General features: G+C 39.4%; 1 protein-coding gene across 1 annotated transcript; it reads right to left on the bottom strand.

Annotated features, from left to right (window-relative positions):
• Positions 1–295: 295 nt before the first annotated feature.
• On the bottom strand, positions 296–17,839 carry LOC127363597 (complement factor B-like). Its single transcript, XM_051400285.1, has 18 exons — positions 17,675–17,839; positions 16,160–16,366; positions 15,894–16,079; positions 15,612–15,788; positions 14,612–14,698; positions 7,475–7,614; positions 6,141–6,279; positions 5,871–5,996; positions 5,369–5,479; positions 4,761–4,895; positions 3,516–3,622; positions 3,187–3,316; positions 2,812–2,950; positions 2,538–2,614; positions 1,523–1,623; positions 1,288–1,417; positions 925–974; positions 296–851 (listed from the first exon to the last, which is right to left on the bottom strand). Exons 1-18 carry the CDS (start codon positions 17,730–17,732, stop codon positions 675–677), a joined length of 2,277 nt encoding a protein of 758 aa, XP_051256245.1. The 5' UTR covers positions 17,733–17,839; the 3' UTR covers positions 296–674.
• Positions 17,840–18,804: the final 965 nt, after the last annotated feature.

An 18,804-nucleotide genomic window follows, 5' to 3' on the forward strand; every position in this document is an offset into this window, starting at 1 on the left:
ACCCATCTAAGAAGATTCTGTCATGGACTCTTCTGCGGACTAGTGTCAGTTCATATGTTTGTCGTCATTTATAAGAGTTGATGTCTGGTTTGTTTGTTTGGTTGAACCTTCAAATCTGTCATTTGTTTTTGCTGTGAAGTCCAAGATTGAGATAATGTGGATGCAATTTCATTATAGGTAACTTCATATTACATTATCAATAAACTGTATCATGGTACAGCCTAGTATTATAGTTTTGCAAAATGAATGAATGAATGTACAGGAACTGTTTATGGGTGACATGAACAGACAGGAATGACACTCATTGAATTTATTACCTTACAAATGAAGGTAAATTATCACTGTACAAAGATCATATACTCAATATTGCAGCATTATAGTTAGCACAGTATAAACATTATAGTGAAATCTCTAACAGTAGACAAATGTATATCGTCTCACTGTATACTGCCATACTACCACGATCCAGGGTGTTAACCATTTAGATGAGTTTTTCTTCCATAACACCAGGACACAGGTTCATTCTGATTGATTACAAACTTTACATACTGGTTGATCACTGAAAATACTGGCTGACTGATGAACAGCATAACTGATAACTATTAATATTATAATTGTGCAATTTGCTATTGTATGTTCTTAACTGGAAAACATATTACAGTATGCAAATGCATTTAGCTCTCCAAAAACGTAAGTGGTGCATAATCATCCTGGTCATTATTTCCAAGGATAGATTTAAGAAAAGGAACAACTCTGAATAGATTAATATGGAAATCTCTGGAAGTGTCATCTGACTCGACAACACCACCCGTCCTGCACAGAGTCTTGGTTCCCCAGCTGACCACTGCAACCTGTGAAAGAAATTGTTGGTTACTACCACCAGGTGATACTCATTTGGGATGAATGAAAAGAACGGCTGTTTACCTGTATTGTGCGATGCTCGTAGTTCTTGAACACAGCACCTCCAGAGTCACCTGTCACAACAAATACACACACACACACACACACACACACACACATAGTAACACCCAAAATAATGGGCCTCAGTAACTGATCATGAACAAAAAACAAGAACTTTCATGCCTCACATGACATGATAGAAAGGAATATTCTGGGGTGTTTTACCATTTTCCTAACTTACCCTGAATCAGATAAAGACATAGCTGCGTCTCTAATGTGTCTGCATGTCATTAACTGTGAAATTAGCTCAATTCAAGGATGATTGCTGGATAACGATAATGTCTGCTTGAAGTGTGGAGTTCACTTTTATACAAAGAGGGAACATACCTGTACACGCTATATGATCTCTGAAAGGAGTCCGACCACCAGTGCACAGGAAGTTATCAGTCACAACGTCTGTTATAACATCAGTGTCAATGCCTGGTGCCTGTAGTGCATGTTTGATGCATCCAGCTCTCTGCAATGAAGTTGAAAGAAGAACCAAAGTGACTTTGAGTAAAAAAAGATAATCAAGAAAGCAGGCACACATTGATCATTTAAACAATAAATATTTAAAACTCACATTAGTGCCAAGCTTAGCATGGACATCTTTTTCATCTACTATGTTTTCTGTTCTGGTCAGGAAAGTGAGTCTTTCAAGATGGTCTTTTAACAGTAGCTGCTCTGTATGAACAGAACACAAAATATTAATTGTATTTGAAGCTCCAGTGATATTTTATTTTAACTGCAAGGCCACTGAATCAATACATTAAGCAATGCATTAACAATTAACAAATGGTTTATAACACACCACACTTATCATCTATGATGCATCTGTAAGATGAAAAAATGAAGGACTGACAATATAGTACAGCTGTAAGATACATTTTATATGAAATGATGTATTTATTTCTTAATTGTGTTGATTAACTTTGTTATTATATGGAGTAATTCATTACCAATTATAAATGACATTTGTATTTCTTTGATATTTCATTTCTTTCTAAACACATGAACTCTGGAAACCTGCCTGTGAATGATTTGTTTGTGTGTATAAACAGTTAATAAATGTTTTATAACACACTGGAAGAACTTATTGTTATACACCAGTTATGGATGCTTCAAGGAAGAAGTTAAGTTTTGACAAATAAATAATAAATATAAATAAACAGTGAAAACATCTTATTCTATATTTCAATGTGTTATAAACAATATTAAGCTTTAATTTGCTACTTATAAATGCAAATAGTGGTGATTAAAGTAAACTGTTTTTGACAATATGATTACTGGGACTACCATAAGATATTTACACATTATACATTTTTGAATAAAAAGACCAAATATGAGACAATTAACTGTTCGTCACAACCTCCCCCCTAACAGCAATTATCATAGCTTAGCAACCGTAACCAGGCGCGGTATGTCTCTCAAGCTTTGGATTTCCCTACATATTGATGCAGTGTGAATGGGGCTTTAGTAAACGCTGGGACGGTGTGTTACCATGTTACCTACAGAGTTATTGTAACAGTGTCTTACATTAACGGTTATGGGACAGCTGAGTTGTTTGACAGTGTTGTATGTTGGTAAAGTTACCTTACCTTGTTGCTTGCAGGTAGAATCAGGAACCAATTGTAGAGCATTTCTGGTCTCCACAGTGCAAGGTATGCAAATAGGTCTGAACGAAAGACCAAAAACAATACAACATGTTCCAAGTTAATAATATTTAACACAGTATATTTATTTATAAAATTGCAGTATTACAAATGTAAAGATTTCTTGTGTGTGTGTGTGTGTGTGTGTGTGTGTGTGTGTGTGTGTGTGTGTGTGTAACCTAGAATGTGGCATCAAATCCAAGAATAAACAAATTCTTACCTAACAGAAGTGGAGATTTGAACAGGTTTTTCCAGTTGGATGAGAGCCACATCATAGTCATAAAACTCCTTCACTTTCTTGTCCACTTTAGCAGTAACATTGTATTTTGGGTGTCTCATGAAGGTTTTAACTTTTTTTACTGTAAAACACAATCAAGGGTTAGTAGTATTACCGTTTAAAATTTGGTCAAACTTATTTTTGAAAATGCAAATGCTGGACTACAGCAAATATAAAATAAGTCATAAGGTTAGGTTTTGACTTTGACACTACAAAAGCAAATACAAACCAAAGCAAATTTAATTGGATACTGCTGTTCAGGTACCTGAAGAGAAGCTGCATGAGAATACATTAAATAAACATACACATCATCATTACCTCTGCCCTGTCCATCATCAATCTCAATTCTGACATGCTCCGGCAAATCTCCAAATTTTAAGCAGTGAGCAGCAGTCAAGATAAACTCGCGGCTCACCAGAGAGCCGATGCATTTCCTTGGATCTTCATTCTTAAGTTTTAAAGGATAAATAAATATATAATATAGTTTAGTAGTTATATAACACACACAAGCAAGAACAACATGGCATTGTGGTCCATTAAATCTTACATCTGCAGGTCTGACTCCACTGTGTTCTCACTAATCCAAATATTTCTACATGAAAATTAAATTGTTTTACTGAAGTTAAATGAAATGCTGAAACATTCACCTGGATGACAACAAATGCCATCCATGGATACATTTTCTGCTTGGCATCTCTCTCAGTTGTATCATACTCCACATGAAGACCACATAGACCCTTAACTTCTTCTTCATCTGCATTAAAAAAAACACAACAAATTTAGTCTTGCTCATGTTCATGGATGCAAATACATCCTTGGTATAGAGATACAGGTCAGTTTATAGAGTAAAGGCTCAATGTTGAAACTAAACATCAAAATTGTTCTAATGCTTTTTTTCCCCAAAGTGACATGTTTTCCAAATGCATTACATGCATTGGGGGAAATTTAGGGTTTTGTGTCTCTAATCCATTACATTGTATAAAATTACCTAACATGCATTTATGGTTTTATCCAAGCAACATAGACCGAGAAGCATCATGTCACCTTAAAGATTTTGTTAAAATATTGTAAAGGAAAACCTTAGATCTCCAAGTGTCTGCCCTAAGCCAGTGGTTCACAAAGCTACACAGAGGGTCTTGATTTTAAGGGGTTTAAGAAAATGTGTTATTTTTAAAGTTTAGATTATTATTCAAGATCCAAAATTTGAAGACATCCTCATCCTGCATTAGAAAAGTACACAGTTAAAACTACAAAGAGCTAATAGAACAATAGACCAAGTGTCAATGTGTATGATGGCTTTAAAAAAACAACATAATACAGACAGAATTATATAAAAGAAAATTAATTTCTGATGCTCACAGGAAATAATCTGCTCCAAATTCATCCAAATCACTAGTTCACTATTTTGGTTCAATGCACAGTTTATCAGTTGTCCTGCACAGTTGTTTTTTTTTTTTTTTTTACTTTTATTCACTACATTTTCACACAGATATCTGTATTGTCTTTTTCTTACATTTTAAAATTAGCCTCGTTACTTTAGATTTAATGCCTTCGAGGGGATTTTTTTGCATAAACGCTTGCATTTCCAACAACAAGACACGCATGACAGACGCGGCAAAACAGACAAGAGATGGAGACTCCCTATTTGAAGTTTCAGTTAGCTTAGTACAGAAACAGCCAGTAGAAATGCCCTTCAGAGAAACCAAGGGAGTACTTTTTACTTTTATACCTCGAGTGCATTTCAGAGCCTGTACTTTGTAAGTATCAGTCCTTCTACTTGAGTAAAAAATGTGTGTACTTTTTCCACCTCTGTAAATCTCTTTTGTGTCAAATTAGAGAGTGGAGATGAATGCTAAGGTAGGTAATACCACAGAAATGCAAAGATAAGTTACCAATTATCGCATCAAAGGTCTCTTGTAGATTTTCAATGTCTTCCAGTCTGAAGTAATGTTTGCCACCGGTCCCAGCTGTGAGGGGCTGCAGTTCACCATCATCGATCTCAGCTCCAATGGCAAAAACATAAATGTCTGTAACAGATTGAAACGTAGCAAAACTAATTAGGATCTCTGTGTTGCATTAAACACATTCTGTTGCCCATGGTGCTAGCAAGGAGTTATATTATATATATTGTTATATCAATGAAAAGATACCGACTACAGAAGCTCTAAAAAGTCATGGATTACAAATTTAAGTTAATTACTTTGCTCGTTTTCTCGTGATAACGTGATAATTCATCAAGACAAAATGTCTTGATGAATGCAATGTTGAGTGCAGTTCAGTGACAAAAGTTGTTTTCGCTTCATAAATCTTGAGAAAAGTTAAATTAACTCATTATCATGAGAAAAAAAGCTTTGTTATTCCAACATAACGAAATTATTATCTCAAGCTATGGCATTAAAGAAACTGTTTGAATCCGCAAAGAAGAGTACTAACAAGAGCAACAAAGCTGAATGATGAAAATCAGCATAGCAACACAAATCTCTGCTACAACTTAACTCACCAAGATATTCTCCTCTTGGTTGTTTCTCCTCTTCACTTGTGGGGTTCATATATACCATGTTCTTTATTTGTTTCACTGTACTTGCAGGTGAACCGCCCATATTATAAGCACCTAGAATGAAAGAAAGAAAGTGTGTTAAAATAATGAACAACACAGACAGCAGCAGCAACAAATAGCTTGAGCATTTTTTTTACTGTAACAAAAACATAATACAATGATATTATCTAGATTAATAATAACTGGTACAAGATGCATATGTACATACTATAATTTATAATCAGTGCTGATTTTATTGCACATAAATTATAAATTGAGGTAAGAAGCAGTTGTAAGAAGACAGTTTAATTGTCAGTTGATGCAAGAAAGCAAATACTCATATATTTTCCAAAAACAATTTCTTTAAAGATTTGCAGCAAGAATATTTAAATCCATAGTTAGCCTACAGTAAAAAAAAATTGGAAGCATCATTGCAAAAGTCAGCCCATAAAGAGGTTGAAATTACCGTCTGTAAAAACGATAATGGCATGACGATGTTCCTTAAACGCCTCCTCACCAACCCGCCGCTTTATAAGGCCCATTTGCTCCAAGAAGGTCTCAAAGACGATGTTCAGATTTGTTCCAGAAGCATCTTTGAGTCAAAACATACACACACAAAAAACATAAATCAATCTGTATATTAAAACAGTATTTCCAATAATAATGCTGATCTGTTAAACATCATAATCTTGACTGATGCTTCTTGGCACGAGTCCCTTGTCTTGTTGTCACTCACCGCCTTTCTCAAATCCGTCCAATTTATTAAGGATATTCTCTTGTTTTCCATCAAAAAAATCAAGAATGTTGACAACTTCAACCACGACAGAGGAGAAAAAGATGATTTCATAATTTGGATTCACAGAAAAAGACGAAATCTGTGGAAATACAGAGCAAATCAGTTAAATACAAGGTGGTTAATCTTTAACCTATCTAACCCTTGACACAACTTTGTAAACACAAACAAACTTGTGGAACTGCTGTGAAATATTATGTTAATGCAACACCTCCTTATGTATCAAACTGCTTATGGTTGTTATTTTGTTGAGTAATTGATTCATTTATCAGCAGAAAGAGAATCCCGTAGTGTGCATTGACAACAAGCCAAGGGACTCGTGCCAAGAAGCATCAGTCAAGATTATGATGTGTAATTCATAATGAAATTTACTTCTAATGGGCTGTTGTGCTGGCAGACGAATGGGATGAGAATATGTTTGTACATGTTATGTGTACTGTGTGCCAAATCTAATTCTAAAATAGTGTCAAACAACTTCAAAGTTTTCATATTTCAGCTCACACCAAATATATACCTTACATAAATTCAAATACCGAAATCCACTACTCCCAATGAAATCAATATTACCGTAGTATAACATTCAAAAACCTAATGTCTCAGTAGATTCTTAATACGTATTAAAATGCTAGGAGCAAGATGAATAGGTGGCTAAAATGTTAAAAGAGAAATATATTTGCTAACTATGCTAGCCATCTATAAAAATCCAAAGACTGAAACATTCAATACATGTATCACGAAATAAAAAATCATATGACAAAATGTAGACAAAATTTAATTACCATGATGACCATAAAATTATCAAGACATAAGATTCCATATATGTATGAAGATTATGAAGTTTAAGTGAATACGATTTCATATATGTATGAAATCTTATTTCTTGATAATTTTATGGTATAATCCGTTTTCTTTTTAAAATGTTAATTGTAACAAAAACTTTTTCATTTCAAAATAAATAATTTTTCTTAAGCCTGCTTTCATTTCACAAGACACATTTTCCAAAATTATCATTTCATTTGAAAATTAGCAGTCTACAGGTGAGTGTCTCTCAACATGACATTTCTGACACATGCGTAATACTGTGGCTTCCTCTGCCATGCCCAATAAAACTCTAACATGCAATCAATCAAGTGATTGATCAAATGTCCGATTAGTCTCACTAGAGGCTGTATTTTATAATTTTTTAACAACTCTGCAGATACTGTTGTATCATTCTGGATAGAACCTCCAATGTTATTACTCCCTTTTAATTAAGAGGAAAGCTGTTTGTTTCTTACCTTTGAAATAAGTTGTTTGACGGCATTTTTTGCATCTTGTATGTCTTTCTCTTCGATGCTCTCAGAAATATCCACTGCGATAAACATATTAAGTGTCCCATTTTTTGGAATCCGGATTGTTCTTCCTTCCTGTGTGTCATCTGAACAATCCACAACAAATACTGTTATTTGGGGAGGCAGAGGGGATGACACGCAGCCAAGGGCCACAGGTCGTTTTTTAACCAATAGCTGCTGCAGCACGGACTCACATGGGGCGCCAGCTCTACCTCATCAGCTACTATGGCACCCCAACAAATACTGTTATTGTGCCAGACATATTATATGCCATGATATTCATTTGTTGGAAGAATGGAAGAAAAGAAGGTTGGAATTTGTTACAGGATAGAAACATTCATACCAACACATTTCCTCTTCAATTCATACAGGGTATGAAGGTATTGTGTCATTACACAGAGGAGTGAGTTTTTTTCTTCAGTGCTTTTTAATGCCTTTATTTGATAGTGACAGTTGGAGATTTACAGGAAAGGGGGAGAGAGAGGGGGGGACAGAAAGAAAAGGAGGGTTTATGGGGGGGGAAATTTTATTTTTTTATAAAATAATTTTTATTTTAATTTTTTTTTTTTTTTTTATTATTTAAAAATTTTTTTTTTTTTTAATTTTTTTTTTTTTTTTTTTTTTTTTTTTCCCCCCCAAAAAAAATTAATCAAGATAGGACTTCCTGGCACCCAGAGAGGGGAGGATGTTCTTGGATAAAAAGGAGACTATGGAAGACAGGCAGGGGGGACAAAGTGGTGCATGGGGGGCACGAGGTGGACAGCAGGGACAGGAGACAGAGCAGATAGCACTGGAAGAGGTCTGAAGAGACACCGGGCAAACACGGACCGTTAGCGTATTGAAACCTAAAAATTCTCCCTCCGCGTAAGTCCCGATTATGATCGGTATTTGTTTAGTGAATTTAATATAAATGTTATGCCTTTTAGATCACAAGATATTTTAGTTTAGTTGTTTGTGTTTGTTTAGTTTATTTGAAAGTAGAGCTTTTAGTTGTTTTTACTTGTTTTAAAATAAATTGTGATCACATAGCACTTGCTATTAAATGATTGTTACATAATCACTGATTAGTGCTCTCCCCAAAAAAAGGAACCTGTTTACCTAACTGGCTTGTAGGTGGTTTTGGTACAGAGAGCAGTGGGGTGTTTTTAAAACAGTGAATATGATGATGCCTGTATATCCTGGTGCCCCTTGGCCACCAAAAAAAAAAACCAAATTAAACCCAAAAAAAAAATAAAAAGAAGGGGGAAAAAAAAAACGTAATTTAAAGGAAAAAAAAAAACAAAGGCCAAAAAAAAAAAATTTTTTTGGGGGGGTAGCTGGGGGAGGCAAAAAAAAAGGAAGGTTTTTTATAGAGAAAAAAAAGAAAAAAAAAAAAAAAAAAATATATTTATTTAAATTCAAAATAAAAAAAAAAAAAAAACCCCCGGGTCTCAGTTTTTTAGTTGTGTCCAAAGACCAGACGAGACTGTGCCCCCATTCATTCTAAGACTAAGAGAGCGGTATTTCAGGTTGCGGCAACAAGACCCCGATGGAAAACCCCCCACACACCACCGCGAGAACAACCGGTTTTGGGGGTGCGTGAAAGTTCCCTGGCTCAGGCCCTGAAGGTCTATGCCCGCCGTAACCCTGATGAAACTTTTTTTGCACTCAGACAGGGGGGGGGGCGGCCGTTAAAAAGAAAAAGGGGACCCCCCAACGGGGGGAAAATGTGCCTTTGTGTAAAAAAAAGCCGCCTCCCCCTCCAAAAAAAAAACCCAGCTGGAGAGAGACCCTGAAAAGGGGGATATGGAAGACGTGAAATCTTAAAAGACCGGACTGACCCAGGAACTTGTGAGGGAGAATAAAACCCTTCCCTTCAACCAGCTGTTATTGCACCACAGCCCCTAATACAGCCCTATAGGGGCGCAAAAAAGATTTTTTTCCTAAAACCACCGCTTGGGAAGGGAAGGCCAGCTTTGCCGCCAATGCAGACAAGCCGGCCACATAGCTAGATTTTGTAGGAGGCCAACTACTGCTCGGCAGGCTTTAAACTAGCTTTCCCTGCTGCTGAGGTCCGAGGGGCGGGGGGTAAAAGCAAAAAAAAAAAAAAGGGCCCCCCTAGAGCATTTATTGGAAGGTGTCCAACTATAGACGTATAACATTGAAGTGATGTTACACTGGCGGGGCTATTAGACACGGGGTCCCAGGTCACCTTAAATGCAGCAAAGCCTCTTTGAGCAACATTTTACCCAAGCTAAGCTTGGAAAGGCTCCTATAGTTTTTAAGTTACAGGCCGCAAATGGCCTGGAGATCCCTTATACGAGCTATGCCGTATTAGATCTGGAGCTAGAGGGTGCTAAGATACCTGGAAGAGGAATTGTGATTGTGAAGGATGAACACTGTACACACCCACTCATCATTGGAATGAATGTTGTTACTGCTTGTTGGACTGTTTTTTTTAAATGTCCCAGAGGGTCTGTTCCCCCCCACAGACGTTACAGAGACAGCGGGTTTGGAGGGATGCATTTGCTACATGCAGACACATTGAGGCTACCATGACAGAGGACGGGATGTTGGGGTACGTGCGGCCAGCCAGCCGACGGGTCATCAAAATTCCCCCAAAGAGTGAAGTACTGGTGTGGGGTCGGGCTCGGATGAGCCTGGGGGGGAAAAGATTACTGTGCCCTAATTGAAGCGCTGCCTGAGACTTGCAGTGTGAGGGTGGCCAGGACCCTAGCAGTGATAAGAAATGGCAGAGTCCCTGTGAGAGTTTTTAACCCACACCCCTACTGTTTGATGCTAGATCGGTAGCAGAATGTCCTGGGCAAACTGTCCCGGGGGGAGAAAGCGGATGTACATGGAGCCTGCGACCTTAACCTGTCCCTTGAAGGTGATTGTGTTATTGGAGTGACACTGGTAAATGCTGCAGTTGACGAGGAGGACCAGAAGCTGCCGATAGGGGGGAGTGAACTCTCCAACAGGCCTTGATCTGTCTGAGCAGCAACAGGAGGAGCCCGGGGCCCTGCTGCTGAAATGGCAGAAGGTGTTTGCACAGCAACATCAATGAGGACTTCGGACGTACAGACCTGGTACAACATTGCCTCCATACTCGTGCTACCCCCCCTCTCCCAGAAACACACCCCCCCCCCCCCCTGCCATGTATAAAGAGATGAAATCCCTACTCTCAGGTATGCTGGAGCAAGGTGTCATAAAGAGATAAAGAGAGCTGTAGCCCATGGGCGGCACCCATAGTACTGGTGAGAAAAAAGATGGCAGTTGGAGATTCTGTGTGGATTACAGGAAGTTAAATGCAATAACTCATAAAGATGCATTTCCCCTCCCCAGGATTGAAGAAACCTTGACCAGTCTGACCAGAGCAGAATGGTTTTCTACTCTTGACTTAGCCAGTGGCTATTGGCAAGTTGAGATGGACACCCAAGACCAGGAGAAGACCGCCTTCACCACACCGCTGGGGCTGTATGAATTTGAGCGTATGCCCTTCGGCCTGTGCAATGCGCCAGCTACCTTCCAACGTCTGATGCAACAATGTTTAAATGGCCAATTGTCAGAATCCTTACTGGTTTATTTGGATGACATTATCATTTATTCACCTGACTTTTCCTCCCATCTACAGCAGCTAGATGAGGTGTTTAACAAACTGTGGCGGCATGGCTTGAAACTGCGCCTGGATAAGTGCAAACTCCTGCAGAAGGAAGTGAAATTCCTGGGCCATGTGGTGGACCAAAAGGGGTGAGTCCTGATCCAGACAAAATCTCAGCCGTAAAAGACTGGCCCATCCCCACCACTGTAAGACAGGTACGAGCCTTCCTTGGCTTAGCTGGCTATTACAGACGCTTCGTTTCTGGCTTTGCAAAGATTGCACGCCCCCTCAACCAACTGCTGACAGGCATCCCTGCTGATAAAAAGTCGCAAATCCGAAAGGTACAGTGGTCCTCAGAGTGCCAGACATCCTTTGATCACCTGAAAGCAGCTTTAACACAAACACCTGTTTTGGCATATGCTGATTACTCCCTGCCATTCCTTGTTTACACAGATGCCAGTAATCATGGTTTGGGAGCAGTCTTGGCCCAGGTCCAACAAGGGCGAGAACGAGTGATAGCCTATGCCAGTCGCAGCCTACACCCAACAGAGCGGAATGATGCAAATTATAGCTCTTTCAAACTAGAGCTCCTGGCTCTTAAGTGGGCAGTAACCGAGAAATTTAAAGACTATCTGACTGGAGCCCGATTCACGGTGTACACTGACAATAACCCTGTGGCCCACTTACAGACAGCTCGCCTGGGTGCCGTGGAACAGCGCTGGGTCGCACAGCTTGCCTCCTTCGATTATGACATCAAGTACCGCTCAGGTAAAAGTAATGTAAATGCAGATGCCCTGTCTCGGTTTCCAATTAACCCACTGACTGCAGATGCCTCATGTGAAAACCTTGAGCTGGAAACCGTTCCAGTCACGGCAGCCATTGAACTGACCCCTGAGGGAGGTGAAGAGGAGTGGACAGGCAGAGAGTGGGAGGAGGCACAAGCTGGTGATGCGGACCTTCAAATCATTAAGAGGTATGTGGAAACCCAAATGATACCGACGAGACCAGAGCGCCTGACATTGTCCCTTAGAGCCCAGAGACTGTTGCAGTCAAAAAACGAAAACTTCAGGTTAAAAGCAAAATACTGTGTCGTAAAATGATTGACCCGCACACACACGAAGTGTGTTTCCAGATTGTGTGTCCAGAATCTAGGAGCCAAGAAGTTTGGAAGAGGATCCATGAAGCCGCTGCCCATGCTGGTGTGGAGAGAACCCTAAACCGGATCCGTCAGCGGTTCTATTGGCCTGATATGGAGAGGGAGGTACGTCAGTTGCAGCAGGGTTGTGTTGCCTGTAACCTGCAGCGAGACAGGGTGGAGCCTAAGGCCCCCCTAAATCCATTCACAGTATCCTACCCCTTAGAAGTGGTGGGGTTGGACTTTTTGTCCTTAGGTCGGCCCACAGACACCTACCAGAACATTCTTGTTGCTACTGATCTGTTTACCCGTTTTTCTTGGGCTATTCCCACTCGAGATCAAACAGCTCAGACTACAGTAAAGGCCCTGTGGACCCATGTGATCCAACCATTTGGTTGCCCCGCCCGTTTCCATTCTGACCAGGGACCTAATTTCGAATCTGCACTTATGAAACAATTTTGTGATACCTATGGTATAACTAAAAGCCGCACAACTCCCTACCATCCCGCAGGAAATGGCAGTGCAGAGCGTTTTAATCAGACCTTGTTAAATATGCTCCGCTCTTTAGAGACGTCTAAGCAATTTCACTGGCCCGACTATCTGCCCGAACTGACACACGCCTATAATAACACCACACACAGTGCGACTGGGTATACCCCTTCCTTCCTCATGTTTGGGCGACACCTGCGACTTCCTGTTGATGTAGGATTAGGTGTAGGTCCCCAACAGATGAGGCACGATGTAGGTGGGTGGGTACAAGACCACCAGCAGAAACTGTCCTTAGCTTATAGCCTGGCTAAACAAAGAATAGAGAGTGCAGCCACCCAGAACAAGCAGCACTATGACAAGAGGGCCAAAGCGTTACCACTTTTACCGGGGGAAAGGGTGTGGGTGCGAGATAGGAACAGACGAGGGGCAGGAAAGTTGTGTACTTGGTGGGACCCAGAGCCATGGGTGGTGTTGGAGCAGGTGGGGGATACAGGGGTTGTGTACAAGATTCAGCCAGAGAAGGGTGGCAGAATACAAAATATCCATAGGAACTCACTTAAGGTGTGTACAGTACCCCCAACCGAAGTCCCGCTACCAACCACTGAGCCGGTTGTCCAGATGCACGGACCCATTCAGCCCATGATCTACGGGTTCCTTCCAGCACCGGTAGCCATACCGCCTGTGAATGTGGAACCTGAGGGTGCCCTACGATGCTCCACCAGGGTAAACTTTGGACAAACTCCAGTCCGTTATAGAGACTCATAACATGTTGCAGGGACTGCTAACTTTAAAGTGTGGGGAGATGTCACGGGGGGAAGTTTGATTTTATTTAAGCATGCTTTTACTTTGAATTTGCTGTGTTTGTCTTATTTATTATTGCATGCTTTTATTTTGAAGTGTGTTTGTGTTACGTTGGTTTTACTTCCCCACCGGAGACATACCTTAATCAAGCATAAGGACTTACACCTGGCACCCAGAGAGGGGAGTGACTGTTCTTGGATAAAAAGGACACTATGGAAGATACCCGAGGGCACGAGGGAGGACACAGAGGGCACGAGGGAGGACACGGAGGTCACAACGGGCCGGACAGCAGGAAGCAGACAGAGAGACAGAGCAGATCATCGCACTGGAAGAGGTCTGAAGAGACACCGGAGCAAACACCGACCGTTAGCGGCTATAATTGGGAGAAGGTAAAACTTCTCCCTCCCGCGTAAGTCCCGTTTCAGACCGGTGTTTGTGTAGTGTGTAATATATAAAGTTGTGCCTTGTTAAAGGACATTGACTGGCCCTGAGTTTCCCTCGACAGGCTGCCGAAGAGCGGAGCCAGGTGAAGAGCAGGTGGTCGCCACCAGAGACCCGCGACTGCCGTTGTTGACCTCCCACTCCATCCGTGCCACATTATTTTAGCTGGGTTTTAGTTGTTTGTGTTCTTTGTTTAGTTTATTTGAAGGTAGAGCTTTTAGTTGTTTTTACTTATTTTAAAATAAATTGTGTTCAACTGTGTTCCACTGGCTGTACTCATTGTTTTAAAAATAACACTGTTTACTGCTCTCCCCGACATAAAAGAACCTGTTTACCCTAACTTTAATTTGGTGATCCTAAGAGGTCCTAGGCCTCAGTTAAACCTAGGTGGCGTTGTCGGCACTTGTGTTTTAATTTATCCACCCTTAGCACGGCTCACACATGCACTACCAGGTAAGCTACCGGGTGCTCCAAAGGAGTGAGTTTAACCTAAAAATGCTGAATGATTATGATCATTTGTTTAGAATTTAACAAAATGTTATCTTTATCACAAGAAAAATATGTTGTTGTAGAAAAAATTATCACATAGCATTGCTATTAAATGATTGTCATAATCAGATTAGTTCCAGGAACTTACTAACTGGCTGTATGGTGGTGAGGGTGTTTTTGATTGTGCTGCCAAATTCCTTTGAAACCTCCAGTGAAGTGTCATAGGTGTGTTTGTCTGCAAGAAGCAAAGTCACATTAAGAGACATTTGTAATAAGTATGACAAAGGGAAGTGATAGTGAACTAAAAGTACTGGCCCATTACCAGAAAGACTGTTTTTCAATCATCAGTATTCTCACCCGGCTATAGGTCGAAAAGCTGAGGGATCATGTCCTTGTCACTGGAATAGTAACTCCTAGACTACTTTCACACTCCAAGCAAAAGCGGAAAATATATTTGTTTGGCTCATATGCAAGTAACAAATTACAGTAATCAGATTACTGTTCTTAAATTCAGTAATCACGATATAGTTATTAATGACAGTTATGTTCTATAATTGTATAATTGCATAATGGCTTCCCGTGTGGACGTAGCCATACTTCCCGCCAGTAACCAGGGGGCTGCTTTTTTGAAAGGGCAAGACTAGCTTTACAAAATCAGAACAGAAACTGCTCATGCTACTGCAAGTAAGATAACTCAGGGAGGTGTTATGCTCAATCGGAACCAACTAAGATTTTATAGTTGTTTCCCAAAGCCCACCCAATCCGAAGTTGGAAAAGTGTGACATGACGTCTGTGAACTGTGACAGGATAGCCCAGACCACAACATCGTTGGGAAAAAAGCACGTCAGCAGTTGGGTCAGTACGCGTCTTTTTTGCAACATTAGAGGCTGTACCCTCAGCTCACTCAGGGACAGACTTGGATGAGCAAAAGTAAACACCATGATGTCAACATGTCTTGGTTTGAAAACAAGTCAGCACCCTCTTCAGTCCAAAAAACTCTTAATCTCAGTCATTGCTTCTGAATATTGCAACATCCTTTTTGTAGCTGTATAAAATGAGCACTGTTCCCATTAGGCTAGAACATTTTGTGGCAAAACTTTGATCAAACAACACAGATTGTTAACAGTATTTGTACGTATAAGTCTTACAGTAGCATGCTGGTTCTCTGCCAGTCCACTGGCCGTTCTCCTGACACACTCTTTCTCTTGACCCCACCAAAAACAGGTTGTTGTTGCAGCTGTACTCCACTGTGTCATCAATTCCAAATATGTTCCCTGTTCTTGAGGCGCCAGGTGGGATACCAGGGTCAGCACAATTATCCCCTGCTGTTGTGACAGAAATGACAAAAGTCAAACATAAATGAGGATGAATCCCAAATCTAAAAGAGAAAGGAGAGGGAGAAAGAAAGTAGGTTTCTGTTTAGGACTTACTGTCGTGGCTACAGATGGGAGTGGAGCCGCTCCACTTCCCGTTTGGTAAGCAAACACGTGTAGATGAGCCTCGCAGTGTGTATCCAGAGTAGCACTCATACGAGGTCTCATTGTCCACAAAGTACCTCTCCTGAGGAGGCGAGACGTCTCCATTCTCCAGCACATTGGGGTCTGGGCATTCAACAACTGCAAAGCAAAAGGATTTGTTATCATGTAGAGCAGGTCGCTTGAAGCAAAGTGAGAAACATTTCTGTCACATCACTCACTCCTGCATCTCTGAGGCTGAAATCTTTTGGGTGCTGGTTTCCAGGTGCCATTGGGCTGGCAGAGGCGGGTCAAAGCTGGGTATGGGTAGAAGCCCTTAGAACAGTTGTAAATCAACAGGCTGCCTGGTTCCAGCTTCTTGGTCAATTTGTAATCACCTCCTTCAATTTGTACACTTGCCACTGTGCAGTCACACCACACTCCACCTCCTGAAAAATAAAAGACCATTTTGGGGCATGGAGGTTTATTAATTCACTCAGATTTTTAAAAAGGTTCCCTCCAAAGGCACGTAAGACATTAAACAATATGTCAAAGTCATGACGCCTTTTTGAGAACATACACATTAGGGCTATATCTCGGCATTTTGTTTACTTCTGTGAACAAAACTAAATAAAACTGTTATTTTAAAATGTTGATTATTTAAGATCTAAATGTTGATGACATGAACTCAAGCTATATTCCTGGAGTCTCCACTCTCTACAGACTTGTCCTGCATTACAAAAGTATGCAGTTGAAACAGCCAAAGAGCTAATAGAACAATGGTAAAGCATCAGGGAGAAGGAAACACTGAATTGTCCAAAAAACAAACCTATGAAGTATTTAAGATTGTTAAAAAACAAAAAATATAACATAGAATTGTTAAAAAAAGGTCCTAAAAATCATCTTTGATGCAAAATTCACAGGAAATAATCTGCTCAAAATTCAGAACCCTGCAGTTATTGAGTTCACTTTGGGTGAATAGTCAGAGTCATCAGTTTACTGATTTAAAAGTTAATATACATTACATTATATTCAATTTAATTATACTATATATCATGATGTCAATATAATATAAGTAAAATAAATATGATATAACCCATAACACAATATTGTTTATTCTAACAATTTTTTCTAGTTTTTTTTATGTCTTTATACACAATTAAAATGAAAACAATTCTGGTGCAAGATAATGGCATAGTGTGGAAACGGTTGATAAGAGAGCAGGTTTAAGGCTTCATTTGTTGCAACAACACAGGTAACATTAAATTTATAGAAACTGCTGACTGTATTTTTTGTATAGAAGGATTTTAGTAATGGAAATATTTTTAAATGATTGTGCTTTTTTGTAGTACTTGAGGGTTGCAATGGCCCCAAACCAATTTGAGTTTGAGACCCCTGAATTAAACAATTAAGTGTTGAAAACAAGATTTGTAAGTTCCCACTACTAAACAGCATATATTAGGAACATTAAATGACTTCACATGCAGAAGTTTTCAGCAGCAGTATCCAATTTATAATTGCCATATTTTCCAATTGTACAAAATTGTTTAGAAAAATTAAATTGTGAATTACTTTAAAAATGTTTGACAAAAATCTTAACATTTGCAAGTTTACCATGTCTAACTTTGTTACAAAACTTGCTTCACTTACACAGCAAATAGATAAACATGGACAAATACATGACCATTGTGGATATTTGAAAGTCAAAATCATAAAATATATATCTTTTAAAAATATCTAAGGTAAAAGTAGCTCACCCATACAGAGGAGACACAAAAGTGCAGCAAGCCGACTCCAGTGGACAGAAAATCCCATGTTGAACGTTAAACTGGTGAATAAAAATTAGAAGATTTTGCAGGAGCTGTACTTTTATTTCAAAGTGGACAGTGACGCTCAGAAAGAGGGATGGAATAACTTTAGACCATCCTGGTACTTATTAACTTAATGACAAATAAAAGGTGATCAATATTGTCACAGGAAACATTCAAACAATTTCCCACAATGTCCTCACAATTGCATTCAACCTTAACAGCAGAGAGATTCAAACAGTTCAGTGTCAACTGGACTAATGAAGAAATAAGGACCTCTTGATTATATTTATTACTTACTATATTACAATTGTAAGTAGTAGTAGGTATTTCTTTAAATATAACTTGTAAAAACTGAAAACAAAGTCTAAGCTTCCTTCTCCAATTACTTGACTCTTTTCCTGTAAAATAACTCAATGAATTCAGTCTGGTAACCTGTTCTTTCTGACTGTTGTGATACATATTACTGTTTTGTGTGTCCTGACTATAAGTAGGCCACATCTACGTTTTTATCCTGAATTTCCAGCCATGTGTAAACACTTGGTCACATGTCACCTAAACAAACAACAGAGTAATTGTGAAACCTAGACAAAGTACAGGCATTTACTTAATTTCCCAAAACTGAGCATTGCTTATTGACACACTGATTCAGTTATTGATTGAACACCCCGGTCATACCAGATCGGTTTAGCTGAAGCGCTCTCTGACCCTTTAAGTTTCATCTTACTGAGCAGACTTAGTTCATGTCAAACAAAAGGTGTGACAAACGCTCTGTAAAAGCACTGTGAGTCAGCGAAAATACATTTTAAAACTTAAATGTCAGCAGGGGGTCACTTGAAGGTTGGAGGTTCTCGCGGGAGTTCGAAGTATCTTGATAATTCAGAAAAAAATTACTCAGAAAAACAGAAAAATTACTCAGAAAAACAGGAAAATAATTACTCAGAAAAACAGGGGAAAAAAAATTGTCAGAAAACCAGAGAAAATTATTTAAAAAAAATAAAAAATAAAAAATAAATTACTCAGAAAAAGTGAATGCAACACGCTTCTGTACCCCTCTGACCTCCATGGCTGAACTTTAT

Source organism: Dicentrarchus labrax, unplaced genomic scaffold, assembly GCF_905237075.1.
Source record: "Dicentrarchus labrax unplaced genomic scaffold, dlabrax2021, whole genome shotgun sequence".
Taxonomy (NCBI): Eukaryota; Metazoa; Chordata; class Actinopteri; family Moronidae; genus Dicentrarchus; species Dicentrarchus labrax.

Coding starts and splice junctions, on each gene's coding strand:
- LOC127363597 (XM_051400285.1), bottom strand. CDS start 17,732: ATGGGATTTTCTGTCCACTGGAGTCGGCTTGCTGCACTTTTGTGTCTC. Junction 15,789..15,893: donor TCCCATCTGTAGCCACGACA/GTAAGTCCTAAA, acceptor CTGTCACAACAG/CAGGGGATAATTGTGCTGAC. Junction 3,623..4,760: donor GACCTTTGATGCGATAATTG/GTAACTTATCTT, acceptor TTTTTAATGCAG/ATGAAGAAGAAGTTAAGGGT.